At 31.2% G+C, this 17021-nt stretch overlaps 2 protein-coding genes across 2 annotated transcripts; one reads left to right on the top strand and one right to left on the bottom strand.

Moving 5' to 3' along the window:
- Positions 1 to 363: 363 nt before the first annotated feature.
- Positions 364 to 4375, bottom strand: LOC140870806 (uncharacterized). The gene is made up of 11 exons (XM_073273207.1): positions 4156 to 4375; positions 3608 to 3792; positions 3345 to 3425; positions 3212 to 3277; positions 2413 to 2511; positions 1695 to 1821; positions 1480 to 1566; positions 935 to 1054; positions 788 to 852; positions 577 to 682; positions 364 to 461 (listed from the first exon to the last, which is right to left on the bottom strand). The coding sequence occupies exons 1-11, from the start codon at positions 4295 to 4297 to the stop codon at positions 364 to 366; spliced, it is 1176 nt and encodes a 391-aa protein (XP_073129308.1). The 5' UTR covers positions 4298 to 4375.
- Positions 4376 to 10737: 6362 nt separating this feature from the next.
- LOC140870797 (probable WRKY transcription factor 14) lies at positions 10738 to 13144 on the top strand. The gene is made up of 3 exons (XM_073273203.1): positions 10738 to 11260; positions 11829 to 11969; positions 12138 to 13144. Exons 1-3 carry the CDS (start codon positions 10761 to 10763, stop codon positions 12766 to 12768), a joined length of 1272 nt encoding a protein of 423 aa, XP_073129304.1. The 5' UTR covers positions 10738 to 10760; the 3' UTR covers positions 12769 to 13144.
- The last annotated feature ends 3877 nt before the right edge of the window (positions 13145 to 17021 follow it).

The raw sequence follows: 17021 nt of genomic DNA, 5'->3' as shown, positions 1-17021 counted from the left end.
AAAATAGTAATGCTAGATGTATACCTCGTTGTACATCTTGGTTTACATCATTTTTTATTAATTATAAAACTTTTCTTGACCAACTAGATCTTTATTTCTTATCATGGGTATTTTTGCAATTAATGAGGGAAATTAGGAAATTTTAAGTAAGAGTATAAACCAAGGTGTACACTATAAAGTGTACATCTAGCATTTTTTTTAAAAAAAAAAAGGTAATGTATCGTAAATAAACAATAATAAAGTAATTCATTGTACAAATTAAGTACAATAATCAATCTAATGAAATCTGTACTCATTTATTCATTCTGAGTGTGGCCATCATTATATTATATGGTATAAAAAATGGCAAGATTCAGAACAAGGTTACTGATACGCAGAGCTAAATTGGTCCAGGATCCTTTCGATCGTCCTTCGTGAGATGACCTTCTCGATTTCAAACACTCGCATCTCCTCTTTCAAACCTGCAGAACCATATTATATAAAATCTATGATCATCGATCGATCCCATATATATATATATATATTTTTTCATCCCAATTAAGCATGCATTGCATATATATATATATATATACTGACCTGGTTGACTTAGAACTTTAAGTGGGATTTGAGCGGCATTGGAATCCAGGAACAACAGCAGCTTCTTCAAGAGTTCCGCGGATTCAGCGCTTACCAGAATTTCCCGCTAATGTAGAGTATCAGAATAACAAGTATCAGATATGCATGCATTCAACACTACATATACGTACGTACGCTACAAATGGGGATCAGGTCATACGCTGAACCCAACCTTGAATTTCTTCCCAGGATCATAATAACCAGAAACAACCATTAATAGGCCAACTTTTTCTAAATCTGCATTCACAAGCGATATATCGTTTTGTTATAGTGAAATGAAATATCATGCAATAAATTAATTAGTTCAAGGACTACGTACTTTGGAAATGTATGATTTCTTGGGTTGACGTAGAATCATGGGACAACAGCTGGCCAATCGACATCCCGATTGAACTCATCCCGATATTTAGTGCCACCGATCTTGAACTACTGCTAGAATCTGATGTTTCAACAAACGTCACAATTAGACCGACCAAAAAACTGAAAAATATATGTAGAAGAAAAAAATATGCTTCATATCCTAGCTATAATTAATATAAACTTCACCCACTGATCGATGTATTTCTCTGTTATATATATACTGGACCCAACAATAGTGCATACAATAACCATGCAATGTACTTTTGGTAGGGTAACAATTAAGTGAAATAAAAAAAATTAGGGACGGATCCTGAATGTTATTGGAATGATTAATTAACATCATTAATTTTAATGAAGAACTATCACAATAATTTCCTTGCATAATACTCACATCTCAAATCCATCAGTTTCTGGATTGATCGAGAATGAGATTATATATAGCTAGTTAGTTTAATTAATGTGAACTGACAATTAGTTAATGGATAACCAATTAAGCTAGATAACCTGATCTGGTCAATTTCTTATACTCCTTCAACAAAATGTCTCCCACCATAAGGTTTGCTGAAGCTGAACCATAAGTTTTGTGCTTCACTGACAAAACAAACAATCGAATTAAGTGAAGGATGATTACGGAACCAGTCTCCCTGTCCAAGCTAATTAATTAATGATGTAATAGCTAGCTCATATATAAAGTTGAGATAAAGAGGACGAAATCTTACAAATTTGGTACAGCCCATTGCATCCAAATCGACCAGCTCCATCAATCAACAAAGTAGCCATGTAGTTATCTTTGGCAGTACATTGTGGGCTAGATAAGTTTCCTGTATCCATAAGTATACCTGCCAACTGCCAAGCTGATTATAAATATATATATATTGATGGGCAGATATTTTTCATAGGCTAGTGACAATGTTGCAGTAGAAATTATTATCTTCTTATTCATCCCTGAGAGAAGAAGGTAAAGATAGACTTGTGGACTATATATGACTCCGGAGAGCCTGACATATTCTAACATTGTAATGGTAATACCAAGTCTTGAATCCTAGATTTACAGGATCTTGTATGAGTTGATCATGAATATTCCTACATAAAAAGTATAGAAGAGTAGGGAGATAACTTCGAGTTCAATATTCATAATAAAAGTAAAGAAGAGTGTAGGAAAATAACTTCTCATGCATGCTTAATTAAATGAGAAGCATATATATGGAATATATAGAAACCAATACCAGCACTTATTTGCTATTTGCAAGTTATAAGATTTTGAGGGGAGACGAACGATTACTGTATCAAGATATCTTGGTAAATAAAAGAATATACAAATAGGGCCTTAAGTCTTCTGTGCCAGGAAAATTAGGGAGAACACGTACAACACTATTCAGACCTTCAAACGAAGGTACTGTATTGGACACATGTAGCTGATAGGTGAGCACAAAGTACCAGAAGTCTACTAAATCCTCGCCCAGATAATATTTCAGGTGAAGTTTGCATAAATCTTTCGGCAATAATGGCGCAGCATGAAGCATCCTGAAACAATAACTTGCTTTATTGTCATGAAACCAAAAAGAAAATTATGACGTACGGAGAAGAAATTTAGGACTGAACAATATTCATATTACTGTTAAAAAATAATCATGTCCATTGAGATGCATATAATTAATTAAAGGGTTTGAGCTTGTATCGAAAAACATAAAAAAAAAATGTTACAACAACATAGAAAAGGTAAGTTGCCATGCAATAGAAAAGACATTGTTCAGTACTTCATTGTTTATTTTTCAAGTTAGATCAGGAAGCTGGGAAAACACGATTGGAACTAATATACGTACATACAATTAAACTTTGACTATAGGAATCAAGAAAAAAAAAAAACATAATGATGGATTTATATGGTAAATACAGGGTTGCAGGCAGAATTCAGATGCACCTTTCTGAAATAGGAAGAGCATGCAATATGTATTCAGGCATTGTAAAATTGAGTCTAATATCCAGTTTACAACAGGAAACAGAGACGTACATGTATATATATATATATTTCACTATTGAGATTTAATTAATGGAATCAACATGAGAATATGAAGGATCGAACTGCACCAAAAACAGATGTAATTAAAAGAATACTCTAGCTCTCTCGTCCATAAATTCAATTGGCATATATATTAAAAACAAACCACAACAATGCCAAAAGACAGATCATGTAAAAGTATATATACTCTCTCGTCCATAAATTCAATTGGCATACAACAATATTGCCAAAAGACAGTACCTTTGAGCAATTAAATACTTCAACTATGGCTCCTTTCAGTGCCTGAAATTAACGAGAACAATTCCATTAGTTGCGAAACGTAACATGCATGTTGATATTAAAGTTTTACCTCTTGTTCGGATGGAACCGCATCACAATTGAGCAAAACTAGTTTCAGACTCCCGAATAGATCATAATATGACAAGTCAATCTGCATGGTCAATATATATTACACAAAATTAAAAGAATCAAAATCGATCAAAATCAGAAAGCCTGAAACAAAATTAATTAGCACATGCACTTGCATTGGATAGGAGTTTATCAATTAAAAAAGCCAAATTAATTAAAGGTGAAGCATTCTATCTTCAAAATTAATAGTGAATTGGAACAAACCTCATCAATAAAAATGAGGGATGACAGATCAATATGGCATGAATTAAGAAGCCACTGAAGATCAGCACAAGAATCTAAATCAGTTCTCTTCATGTTGATGATTGGCAACGTACAAAATTGGTTGCTTTTATGATTCTGATCAAGATAAAAGGCATACATGATGGTTGACGCCACGGATCCCACGTCTGCATGCCGTCATAGTTATAAAAAGCCATGATCAGTTTTTCATTTTCATTTTTCAATCCACAAAGAAAAATAGAAAAAAAATCTACATATATAACAAATATATATCATAATTAATTTCCTCGAACAAATTGATAAAGAAAGATATATACATGTCTTTTATCTTGATCTATTCTAGCTAGCTAATTAATTAAGGTAATTCTACTATGTTTGGAGGTGACTACGTACCCAAGAGCATAAAATTCTTCATATTCTCTGGAAATTAATTAGTGCATGCGGACGGTCTAGCATTGATTTTATTTTTTATTTTTTTTAAAAGAAAAAAAAAAAAGAGGCAAATTAAATTCAGTTTAAATATTAATTACCTGCAGCAAAATGTGGGCGCCCAAGTACTGCGTGCAAGAACCTTCCAGGAACACCAGCATTTACATCAGACCTCCTAGCTTTCAGATACAAATTTAGCTTGTGAACACTTTGGCATGATATTGATCCAACAACGACTTCCATAAGTGGTGAGCTGGGACGTCCATAATAATACAAAGCAGCCGAAGGAGGAAAGGGAAAATTGGATAAAATATAATCTGTTTGCCTCAATAGATCATATAATGATGTTTGCATAACTACATGAATTTGGTTAACGGACTGATCTTGGCGGGTTTCGTAATTATTATTATTATTATTATTATTATTCATGAAATTGTCTGTAAGTGGAGAGTAAGTCTTTGACCACCTTCCAGATTCAAGAACAATGTCTGAGGGTGAGGCGGCCTTTGGGCTGAAAGCTAGTATATCGGAGGCTGATGATCTGGTATTAATTATAATATTGTTTTCCTCAAAGTCAAAGGTTCTACCCTTGTGAGCATTATTAATGGCAGCTAATTCACCTCTTCGCATCCCATCAAAAAATGCGTCATCACGAGCTCTTGCATATGTTTCCTGCATGCAGTGATATATATTATGGAGGAGACGAGGAGGAGTACTTTATACATCAAATCAAATATTATAAACACAATTATTCGACATATCTATATATATATAACTTGCCTTCATATGTGTTATCCATAAACATCAAGTTATATACAAATACGAAAAATGAAATAGAAATTTGAAAGCAGATTGTTTAATTACCTTTTGAGTTGATTTCATGTTGGCAACAGCGATCGAGGATCCCTCAAATTAAGTTAGCCAAAATGTGGAGTATTTAATATTTAAGATTAAGAAAGACGAAAGAAGAATTAATTAAGGTCTGCATCTACTTGGTGAATTCCGTCTGGACAACAACGACACGGCGGATAGCCCCATGCATGCATGCAAACAATATAATATAATGCCTTCCAGGTAATTAATTAGTACTACCATTGAAGTTAATGGCATAACATAATTAATAAAGAGCAATACTATCCATATTAATACATTACAATAATTAATTATTATATATATATGGTGATCCATTGATTTTCATTATTCTTTAAAAGAGTACAAATTAAAATCCTGCAGGTAGCTAGACATATATACTTAAAAGGAACTTGGTATTGCATCGATTAGGAGAGACGATAATAAGGCGTACGTGCTTTAGATTTAGAAAAGAGAAATATATATATATAATTGATGATTCTGGGCCGGCCACCCTTTATTTATTGTTTATTAATCAGCGGCCGGTCAGACACAAACACAAATTAAAGCCCATAAGAATGAAATGATTTGATCCTTTGATAATAACAAATCAAGAGGGGTGTATTCAATTAGGAGAATTAATGAATTTTGTGGATTTTAAAAGTCTAGTGATATTTTAATCATTACTTTTATATATTTTATAAAAATTTAGTGATATTCAAAATAGACTTTACTCTATATATAGAAATCTAGTGGTATACAAAATAGAATTTTTTTGAGTTTTAAAAGTCAAGTGATATTCAAACTTGACTTTTAAAAATTCTACAAAAATCCAGTGTTATTCAAAATGTTAATGGACTTTTAATAACTCCATGAAAATTATTGACATACAAACATTAATGCTTAAGATAAAACTATAATTTGTAAAAAATAATATTTTTACATGGATCGGGTGGATCTGGTCAAGTAGATAGAATTTCCTTCTCAAAAATTAGTTCGATCGAGATGATTTCACAAGAGTTTTTGAGAGCATTTATTAATTATTATACATGCTTTGTTTCTCTCTGTATTAATTTATACAATACAACAGCTGCCCAACCATGTTTCCCCACTTGGTCCGCGACCACTAAAACCCGGTAGTGGGTTTTAGTGATGCAAAAAAAAAAAAAACCACTAAAACCCACTACCGGATTTTAGTGGTCGCGGACCAAGTGGGGAAACATGATATATATATATATATATATATATATAAAACGAAAGAAGACTACTTCCAACCTAATTTGAATGGAATCGTATCCATTCATCAAATCATATTAAAACAAGACTATATAGTTCATATTCCTTACGTGCATGTTTGTGCACTGGATGATATTATTTTTTGTTCAAGTTATCAATACTTGTATAAAATTATAAGTTATTTGGAGGCTGGATCTTTTTGGCAGGCCCAAATCATAAGTGTGGCCCAGTGGAAAAGGACAAAAAACGAGCCCAATCCGGGGTTTATGAATTATGATAAAATACTGTATAATTGTTTTTGTTTTGTTTTATTTTGTTTTGTTTTTTTATATATACATGGTTACATATACGGTTATAAGGTGCCTTTAAAATTATAAAATTATATTGAATGCACTAATGTAAAGATCTCTTTATTGGGATAATTTATAATTTCAAAGATAACTGTGGGTATAACCTTGAGTGTACATATATCATTTTTTTTAATTTTATTTTTTAGCTGAGGAGAGTGAGACCAAATCCCAAAGTTGTGACATGTATTTACATAAATTTATTTAATAAGCCGCGTGTTTATTATTTTGAGACTTAAAAAAATTATTAAATTTAAATTAAGGAAGTGTACGTACATTATATATATGAATGAATCCAATCCCCTAAATAATGGCAAAAATCGCTCCAGTGGGCGATGGAACCGTAATCCCTCACATGCCACTCCATCCTTGGGACTATACATATTTTTGAATTAATATAATTAATTCACATGCAATGTTGATCAGGAACATTTAATTTCTTCCTTTTCTTTTTATAATCTCAAACGCGTTTTTATATATTTTATTATTATTGTTTCATTATACTTAATAATAATCAAATACCCCGGCCCCTTATCTTCTCGAGAATATGATCATTATGGAATATATTAACGTTTGGTCACATGCGATTCTTCATTTATATGTAATGTGAATGGAAGAGGTTTTATGCAATTATTGCCTTAATTAAATAATACATTTAAACGGAAACTTACTGTCTGGGACATATACATACATTTGACCATATATATCTTAGCGTAATAATTATTTTATTCTTCAGAAACAATTAATTAACACGATATTACATATAAACCCCTTGGGGAAAAAAGAAGGAAAAAATACAGTGGCATTGATTTGTAAAGAAACAAAGTTGAATTTGATAAAACTGGGGATTACAGCTTAATAAAAATTAATGTGGATTAATGGTCATGACAAGTGACTTGTCTAAATTTTTTTTTAAAAAAATACATTTAATTTATATATTTCCATTTTATAATAATTATAGAAAACACACATGCATGATATGTTTTCTAACACAAGCGTTAAGTAGAAATTAAAAAAAATGTCATTGTTAAATAGAAACCGGCAAAAGACATGGCAGGTATTTGAGGTCCTGAGGAGTTGATGAAACAAAAAGAAAAATTAGAGAAATACCATTTAATGTAAATGGAATAATAATCCCTAGCTCGTCATTAATTATAATATATATGATATATGATTTGTGTAACAGTCACATGGAAGGTGGATGGTTGTGATTCCATTGTAGGACAAATAATTCTAGCAGCTAGGTGTCAGGAGAATCCCAGTGTTGATTAGTTTTTTGGTTTCATGCACGAACGTGCATGGCCTATTATTTCTTATTTATGTTTGTCTCCATTCAATTATATTATATTTATATATATAGTACAAATAAATATTAATATGGACAAATAAAAAGCTTTCGTGTGAGAAATATATTTAGTTATATCTTGTACTGATTAATTTGCATCCATCCTTAATTCTAGCTCCCATGGAATTTGCAGTTGATCATCAAAGTAACATCGATTTGGCTTCGATCGAGTCATGCGAATCCATATGCCACACTCATTTACAAGGATGGATCATACCAGCAAATATTTAACTATTTATAATATATTCAGGGGAGTCAGGGGACCAGATTCATTTATTAATTTGCAGTCATTTCATAATTACATTAATAATTTACCAAAAATATACATTTAAATATTGTGTGTGTATATATATTAATTGCCTAAGATTTCAAATATTTTGTGTCGATGTTCATGAATCCTCGCGTCCAACAAAATCTTTGGATCAAGGACACAGCTAGCTAGAGCACCTTCTGGTAAACCCTGTAACAATTTTTTTTTATGTGTATTAAAAATTTTCTATTTTTTTTTTAAAAATATTTATTATAAAATTAAAATAATTTGTCAGAACAACACCAAACAAAACTTTTTTAGAAAATCAGTTTAAACAATGATAAAGTCATTTAATCTATATGAACTTACAGTGATAATGTTCAGCATCACGTCACCGTTAATATTCAGCCTCACATCATCATTTTGCGGCACCACGTCAACACTTCGTTGAAAGAGAGCTATTTAAAAAAACACACACACACAAGTTAGTATAGTCTTAACCGATAACATGGAAAAAAAACTTGCAAGTAATATGACAAAGAAATTACTTTTCCATTCTCCAAAAAAAAATTAAATTTCCTACAATATCACAATATCTCCTTTTAACAATAAATTGTTTTATCTTGATTGTGATCATTAGCTAATAGATAACAGATAATATGAATAGAACATATTTTAAAATATCTAACGAGAGAGTTAATCTAGCTAGTACTCCTGTGTCTTCCAATATATATATATATATATATATATCTAATAAAAGTATATATCTTAATGTTGTTTACTTGGTGATTCGATTGAAACGCTCTAATTACTTGTCACTCATCCGTTGTATCATATCTACGGTTCCATTTGTACATTTATTTTAAAAACGTTTTTAGTGCTTTATAAGTAAAAAAAAAAAACTTAAAACATGTGTTCGGACTAGATCTTGTAAAATGTTTTTTTTAAAAATTTCAAAATGTGTTCTCTAACATATGAGATGTGTTTTTAGATGTTTATAGAATAGAACTATTGAAGGTTAAGATGATGAACATTACTTTTGAAATATTAAAGTGTTTTTTATAGAATAGTTGTCCAAAAATATTTTTATTCTTAAAACTAACTATTAAAACATTTTATAAAACGTGTTTTAAAAGCACCTTTTTAAACATGTTTTATAAATATTTATCTAAACGGAACCTACATTTTTTGGAATGTATATATAAAAAATATTATATTTAAACGATGCTAAAAGAGATGATAAAAATCGATTAGAAGTTCATATTGTTTGGTTCAAATGATGCGATGGGATGGTAAATCAATATATGTGCATAACATAATATAATATTTTGTAAAACTTGAATAATAGGAAACAAGGATGATGATTTTTCAAATTAATAAAAATAATAATGAAGGCACCCTTAAAAATAATAGGGCAGAACTCTGATTTCGTGGACAACGTTCATTGTCTCAAAAACATAGGTCTGGTGAATGTCTTAAATCAATAATTTAATTGGAGACTGCACATATACCCAACTTAGCTAGCAAATTCTGTTTAAAAAATAAAAAAAAAACTTAGCTAGCAAATTAGGAGAAATATTACCTTCGAAATAAGAATTGGTCGCGCAAAGTAATAAACCATGGATTAATCATGAGTTAAATTAAATCAATGAATGTAATATTATCAAATAATTAATTGTCGAAACAAGTTATAAAAAAATCAATCATCATATATAGCATAGGTAATATTATGATGTAGTAAAATAAACAAAGTTTGGAGCAAATTAATTAATAGATATATATATGGAGGTGGTGTCCCAGGACGGAAAAGGTCTGAAGCTTTGTCCGAGAATTGCGGCTACTTGCCACCCTCTTTCTTTTTCAATCACTTGTTTTCAAAAAATAAAATAAAATAAAATTGTATGAATGAACTGAAATCAATCAATGTCCAATATATATATATATATATATATATATAAAATATAAAGTTTTTTTATGGTGCCCAACACTATATGTCCACTTCATGCTCATCATGTACAAGTCAACTCATCTATTGTACCGATCAACTCATCTATTGTACATGGTGGGCATGAAGTGGACATTTAGTGTTGGACACGATAAAAGAACTCATATATATATATATATATATATATATATATATATATATATATATTCTAAGGGAATCAATATCTAACTTCGATTCATTTATATTGAAGAAAGGGAATTAATAACATCAAAAAAATTTAAATTTTGACAGACAACAAAAATTAATTAATTCCCATATAATAATAATAATAATAATAATAATAATAATAATAATAATAATTGGTTGCAGATATGAATATGGAATATAATGAAATATATATTTTATCGCCTCTAAATATAAAATGAAATTAGATTTATATAAAAGAAATTAAGAATATAGGCAAAAAAATATATATATTTGTAATTTGTTTGCGAGGGTAGATTAATAAAAGAATAAAGTAAGATAAACAGTTGCACAGATTTGACCCCTTTTGATAAAACAAAAGAAAATATATAACAAAGACTGAATATTAAAAAAACTATAGAGTTCATTGCCTGTCTTCTCTTCTTTGTTGCGTATAGGGAGGGAGCAGCTGTTACCAAAAGTCAGCGCCCCAAAAAGGCCAAATCTCATCTTCAATAACAACAGTTGCATGTATGTTTGTGTTTTGAAATATGTTCTTGAAGAGATCAATGGAAAACTATGGTACTGAAGCAGCAGCTGGAGGAGGAGATTTAACCGATATAATCCGAACCAACAAGCTGGCATCCTCAGCTCAAGAATGGCAGTTTCCAATTAATAGCAACCCCATCAACATGAACGTCTATTCGTCTGAGTATTTCGGGGATCCGTTTGCTGACATAAGAGATCCATTCCTCCATGATATTATGGATACAGCTCCCACCTTAAATAATATTTTTCATGAAGACATGAATGCTGCTGATCATGAGATATTGAAAAGACCTGCAGCTTCCTCGAATAATAATACTAATATGTTTTCGAGGATGTTGCAGATCTGTCCTGCAAATGGAAAGTTTCCATCTTCTTCTTCTTCTTTGAAAGTTCCCACCGATCAAACTGATCTGCAGCAGAATAACTCCAAGATGGAGACCACTACTGCTGCACCTCCTCTCCAGATCTCGTCTCCGCGAAATACTCCGGCCATCAAGAGAAGGTTAGCTAGCTAGGTGACTCATGACTTCTATTTTTTTCTAGTACTAGCTAGCTATTATATATGTCTCTACAGTACTTTATATATATATATTTCACATCACTGGAATATTAATCAGCTTCTTTCTGTATATTTCTAATTCAAACCTAAGCTCCCATGAAATTAATTTCCATCCATCGGTCCTGGCAATTAATATTGATAATCGATCAAACTTGGCCAAAAAAACCAAGCTAGCCAGCCTTATATATATATATATATATAGTTGATTTAATTTCTCCTGTTATATATGTCTTAATTTCCCATATATATATCCTCCATCACTTTGGGCTTTTGTCATAGAAAAAGAAGAAATTAAGGTAAGTAGTACCCAGGCCAGCGTGCAAAACTAGACATCGATCATCAATATATATAAAATTTTTTTACCCAAGTAATTATATTGCATGTGTATTAATTAGTTAGTATATATATATCCAGACAATTAGTGGTAGCTAGTACTCGATTTCCGTTTTTAGTGCCATCAGTTCGGACCCAAAAGAAAAATCTCCGAGTTAGTTTTATATATATTTATCAGGAAAAGCCAGGCAAAGAAAGTAGTTTGTATACCGGCTCCAGCACCTGCAAACAGCAGACCCACTGGAGAAATTGTTCCATCTGATCTTTGGGCATGGAGAAAGTATGGTCAGAAGCCTATTAAAGGATCCCCTTATCCAAGGTACGTACGTACATTATTTTCTTCAATTCAAAAGGGATTATATATATTCATTCTGAAACTAATTATATATATATTAATTTTCTGACGACTACACACACACAAATAAAATCTTATATATATAATTACCATCGGTCTCTTATAATACGTATAAATCCTGGTGCATGCCAGGGGTTACTATAGATGCAGTAGTTCAAAGGGTTGTTCGGCCAGGAAACAAGTGGAGAGGAGCCGAACGGACCCGAATATGCTGGTGATCACATACACTTCGGAGCATAATCATCCATGGCCCACTCAAAGAAATGCTCTTGCAGGCTCTACTAGATCTCACACATCCAAATCTACCACTTGTAGTACTTCAAAGAATAATATTCATTCATCAAACTCTCTGCCTCCTCAAAAATCTTCAAAACCTAAAGATCAAGAAAAGAAAAAAATACCTACAGATCAGGAGGAGATTATTATTTATAATCGGTCTCTATCTGCAGTACTCAATGTAAAAGAGGAGATGGATGAAGATTTCGATAATAATAATAATTTAGATCAAATGGAAGAATTCGATGAAGGATTTCCACAGAGCTACAAGCCCACCATGCCAGCTTCAGACTCCTGCACCAAATCCGATCAAGATAGTTTCTTTGTTGATATGGAGGCCACGGACCCTTTGAATCTCTTGTTCGGCGATATTATGGGACGTGAAAACAAATCTTTGGATCCATTCGCCTTCTATGATTGGGCAGGAAATAACAGTATTAACACTACCGCCACTTCCACATCTCATGCAGAAATCAGAAGGGATTGATCCTCTTCAACTATACAAACCTCACTGATATCACCACCCAACGTGAGTGCGAATTTTAATTATTTGGAGAGCTGTTTTTTTGTTGTTACTGTTTTCTATCCTTTTTTTTTTTTAACTTTAATGCATGAAATAATTATAAAAAAAAATAATCAAGCCACTGCTAGCTGGTCTCCGAGAAATTAAAATTATTATTCACATGCATGGTTAAACAAAGAAAAAACAAAAAGAAGAAAAGGTGGAGTGGGAAAATGAAGTGATGACGGGACAGAAAGCTGAGGAACAAAAGGTTAGAACAGTTGAATAAAAGTACATTCACCTGACATGACAGGAGACTTCAAGTCTTAATTTGAGTGGGATCAATTATTCATCCACACTCATCGTGATCAAGTGTATGTATATATATATATATATATATATATATATATATATATATCTTTGGTTCCTCCCCTTTCTGTTCTTTAATTATAATTTTTATCTTGTATACCTGGATCTTTGTTGTTGTGTTTTAATTTATGTACTTCCTACATTTATTTGATTAATTTGTTTGATTTATAATATACATGCATGCATGGTAACGCTAGCTCTATCGACGGAGGGTAGTCTGTAAGAAAGATGCAAATGAATTAAGTAGTTCGTTAGTTGAAATTTGATTCGCTAAAAGTTCGTTTAAGCTTATCTGATGAAACTCGTCAAGATAGAAACGAATCAAGATCAAATTTTACAATATTCGCTCGTTAGTTCGTGAACAAGTTTGTTGGTATGCTCATGAATCACCTTTTTGATGAAAAATAATAGTTTTGATTTTATTTAAAATTGTATATTTTTATTATGAAAAATATATAAAATTCTATTATTTAATAAGAATATTATATTTTTTTAATATAAAATTTAGTTTTTGATGAATATTTAAATATATGATTTATATTTAGCAAGTTTGTTTAGACTCGATGAAAGCTCAACAAAGTTCACGAGCCATGAAGATATTTGTAAAATAAAGCTCGATCTCGGTTCGATTATAAATGAGTCAAACTCAAACATTCAAAGAGTTTTGCTTGGCGCGATTACATCTCTAGCCAGTAGGGTGATTTGTTTTCACGCCGCCCTTTATATGTAAATGAAAAAATGATTTTTTGATCCATTGACATTTTTATTTTTTGGTTTTGGTTCATACTTTTCAAAAAACTTGTGTTTGTTACACCAACTTTTAATTTTCGATGATTTTAGTCTAATGGTTGATATGAAGTTTGACAAGTCAATATTTTTCAAAGACATATCATTATTTTTAATATTAAATCAATATTTTTCAGTAACACATTGATAATTGAACCAAAATATATATAATATACGAAAATAAAAACTTAATCCACTAAAACGAAACATTTAAATTTTAGTTAACTAAAACTACTCAAGCTTAAACATGTGAACGAAAAAAGGGGGAAAAAAAAAACCTATTTTGACGGTATACATCATGGCATCATACTTTATTGTGGTTGGGACTACTTTTAATTTATTGGAGACACTGTTTATAGTCATGATATATATATATGTTATGATGGGATAGAAGTCACACACATATATATCTATACATAAAAGCATGCACCTAGCTACTTCAATTTCAATCATATCATTCGCCCTTTCATTCATATCTTAAGTCATCAAACCCAAATTTCCCATCATAAGCGTTTTGCATGATCGGGACAATACTTGAATATCGATTAGTACTATTTATATTAAAGTCACTACCAACGAATTTTAAATAGAAATCCAGTCATTAATATTGACACATATTATGTATTAATTAATCTGTATCATCGCTGATCAGATCAACCAAAGAAATGTTTTTTTTGGTCATATATAATTTGTATTTTTTAAAATTTTTTGGTCATGTTAATAATATATATATATATATATATATATATATATATATATATATAATTTAATCATGAATTTTTGGAAGTCACAATATTAAAAAAATTAATTCATCATTAACAAGTTAAAAATAGAAAAATACATGAAATTAAATTATATTATCAAAACCGACAACGTTGATTGTCAAACACAAATAAACAATACATCGCCCTTAAAATTTTCAAATGAATAAGTTTTCAAAAAAAATATTCAAATGAATAATCAATATTCAATTAGATTTAACCAATTAATGCAAGCTAAAAATGATATTTACTGTTTGGAACTCGAATGAAACCTGTAACGCCCGGGATTAATTGAATTAATTCGAAAATTATTTAATTTTAATTTGAGTATATTTAATTTGAGAATTTTAGAGTTTGATTTAAATTTTAATATTCTTAAATTATTTAGGATTGAAATTGAATTAAAAAGATTTGTCGAGGATCGATTTGCAAATAAGCAAGACTTGAGGGGCCAAAGGACAAATATGCAAAATTGACCTGGACACTTGTCTTGAATATGAGTTTAAACGTGTATCATGTATGTTTCAGCAGAATATCATCTTTCTCAGCCCAAGAAATCGAGAGACTTCATCCTCTTCTTTGGAATTGATTTTCAAATTGTGATAACTTTTGATCCGTTCATCCGAATTCAATTCCGAAAAGTGTTTCGCAATCCTTGCAAGAAGGGCTATCAATTGATGTAAGTATTATATTGAGTTATATTATTTCAAAATTATGTTATGGGACAGAAGTAAGAGTTGAGCATGGTTATGAATTCTTGAGCTTCTATATATGTTTGATTGTATTGAAGGTAGATTGAAGAACGAGCGTCGTTTGCTTTCTATATGATTGTCCAGCCATTATTTCAAAATTATTATTTGATGAATTACTGATATTTGAGTGGTATAAGCTGGTAGTAGGTGTTTATGAAGTTGATTTGAATGTTAGAATTGATAGAATTTAGTTTCGGTTACCGATTTTGTACCGTTACTCCGCCAGTTTAGAATTTAAAACTGTTTTGATGGCTTATGATGGAGCTGTGAATGAAGCGAGTTATTGCTGATGTTATGAGTTATTTTTGCTGTGTTTTTAGTTTTGAAAACAGGGGATATCGAACTCGAACCTTCAGCTTCGAATCGGGATTGAATTGGGCCAAGGTTTGTGAAGTTAAGCCTTGAAGATCAAGTAGTGTTTGAGAAGATTTTTATTGAGCTTTGTGTGTGAAGATTTTGAAGAGTTGAAGAGTTTGAAAACCAAGATTGAAAGGTATAAGACAACCTTTAAAGAAAGGGCTTGCACACTCAATATGAATCTATTGAGTATTCCTTTCTAAAACCACATACTTTGTACTTCTATGTTAATAGATGCTTATATGATTACTTACTTGATCTAGTTCGTATTGTTGGTCTTGACTTGATGCGTTTGAGTTTGTTGCATTCATATTGGGCCAACTTTATTTCGAGTTTTGAGGGCTGAGTTGCCCAGATAAAATGATAGGACGTTTGGGCGTATATTGAGGAATTTAGGTGATTGAGTTGTCCCTAATGTTTAACGGTTGGGTGATTGAGTCATCCCTAACGTTTGACGATCAATATATATAGTGAACCAAAGTCCGAGAATAAACACTCAACGTCACCTCGAATGGAGAGTAGGTGGATGAGTTGAAGTGTTTCTTTTCTAGGGATCCCAAAAAGAGAACCGATACCGATATGATAACCGATTTTAAATCATGCATTGCTTTCGATTTAAATAGAGGAGTTTCTACTATTTGATTAAGTTAAATGCATGATTGTTTGAAGAGTTGATATTGATTTGATATGAGTTTATGATATTTACAGCATGTCTTGCTTGAATACAACGTTTGCAACTTGATTTATAGCATGTTGAATTAATATGCCTTAAGTTGCTTTGAATCTTAGTTGTTGAATGACTGTTAATATGCTTCAAGTTGAATTACTTGAGTTTATGCATGTTTATGTTGTTTTATACTGGGATTAAATTCTCACCGGAGTCTCTCCGGCTATTGTCTTGTTTGTATGTGTGCATGACAATAGATGGGACTGGAACGAGTCTGAAAAGACCGTGAAGAACTGAGATCGAGAGAGAATAGAGTGACGATCCGGGTTTAGATATGAGTTGCTGTCAAGTTATACCAATTTGATATGTAGTTGGGGATTTGGCTTGTATGCTATGATCTTAGCTTGTGTTGTACTAAACTCTAGTTTATGAATTTCTAGTTGACATCTTCTTATAGATGTTATGTTGTTGATAATGCTAGTTGTAGCTTGTTGAGATGTTGTGATTTGAACATAGCATAAGTATGCTAGATGGGTATGAAATGAA

Source organism: Henckelia pumila, unplaced genomic scaffold (genome assembly GCF_033568475.1).
Source record: "Henckelia pumila isolate YLH828 unplaced genomic scaffold, ASM3356847v2 CTG_254, whole genome shotgun sequence".
NCBI classification, from domain to species: Eukaryota; Viridiplantae; Streptophyta; class Magnoliopsida; order Lamiales; family Gesneriaceae; genus Henckelia; species Henckelia pumila.
This window is presented reverse-complemented; position numbering and strand designations above follow the sequence as displayed.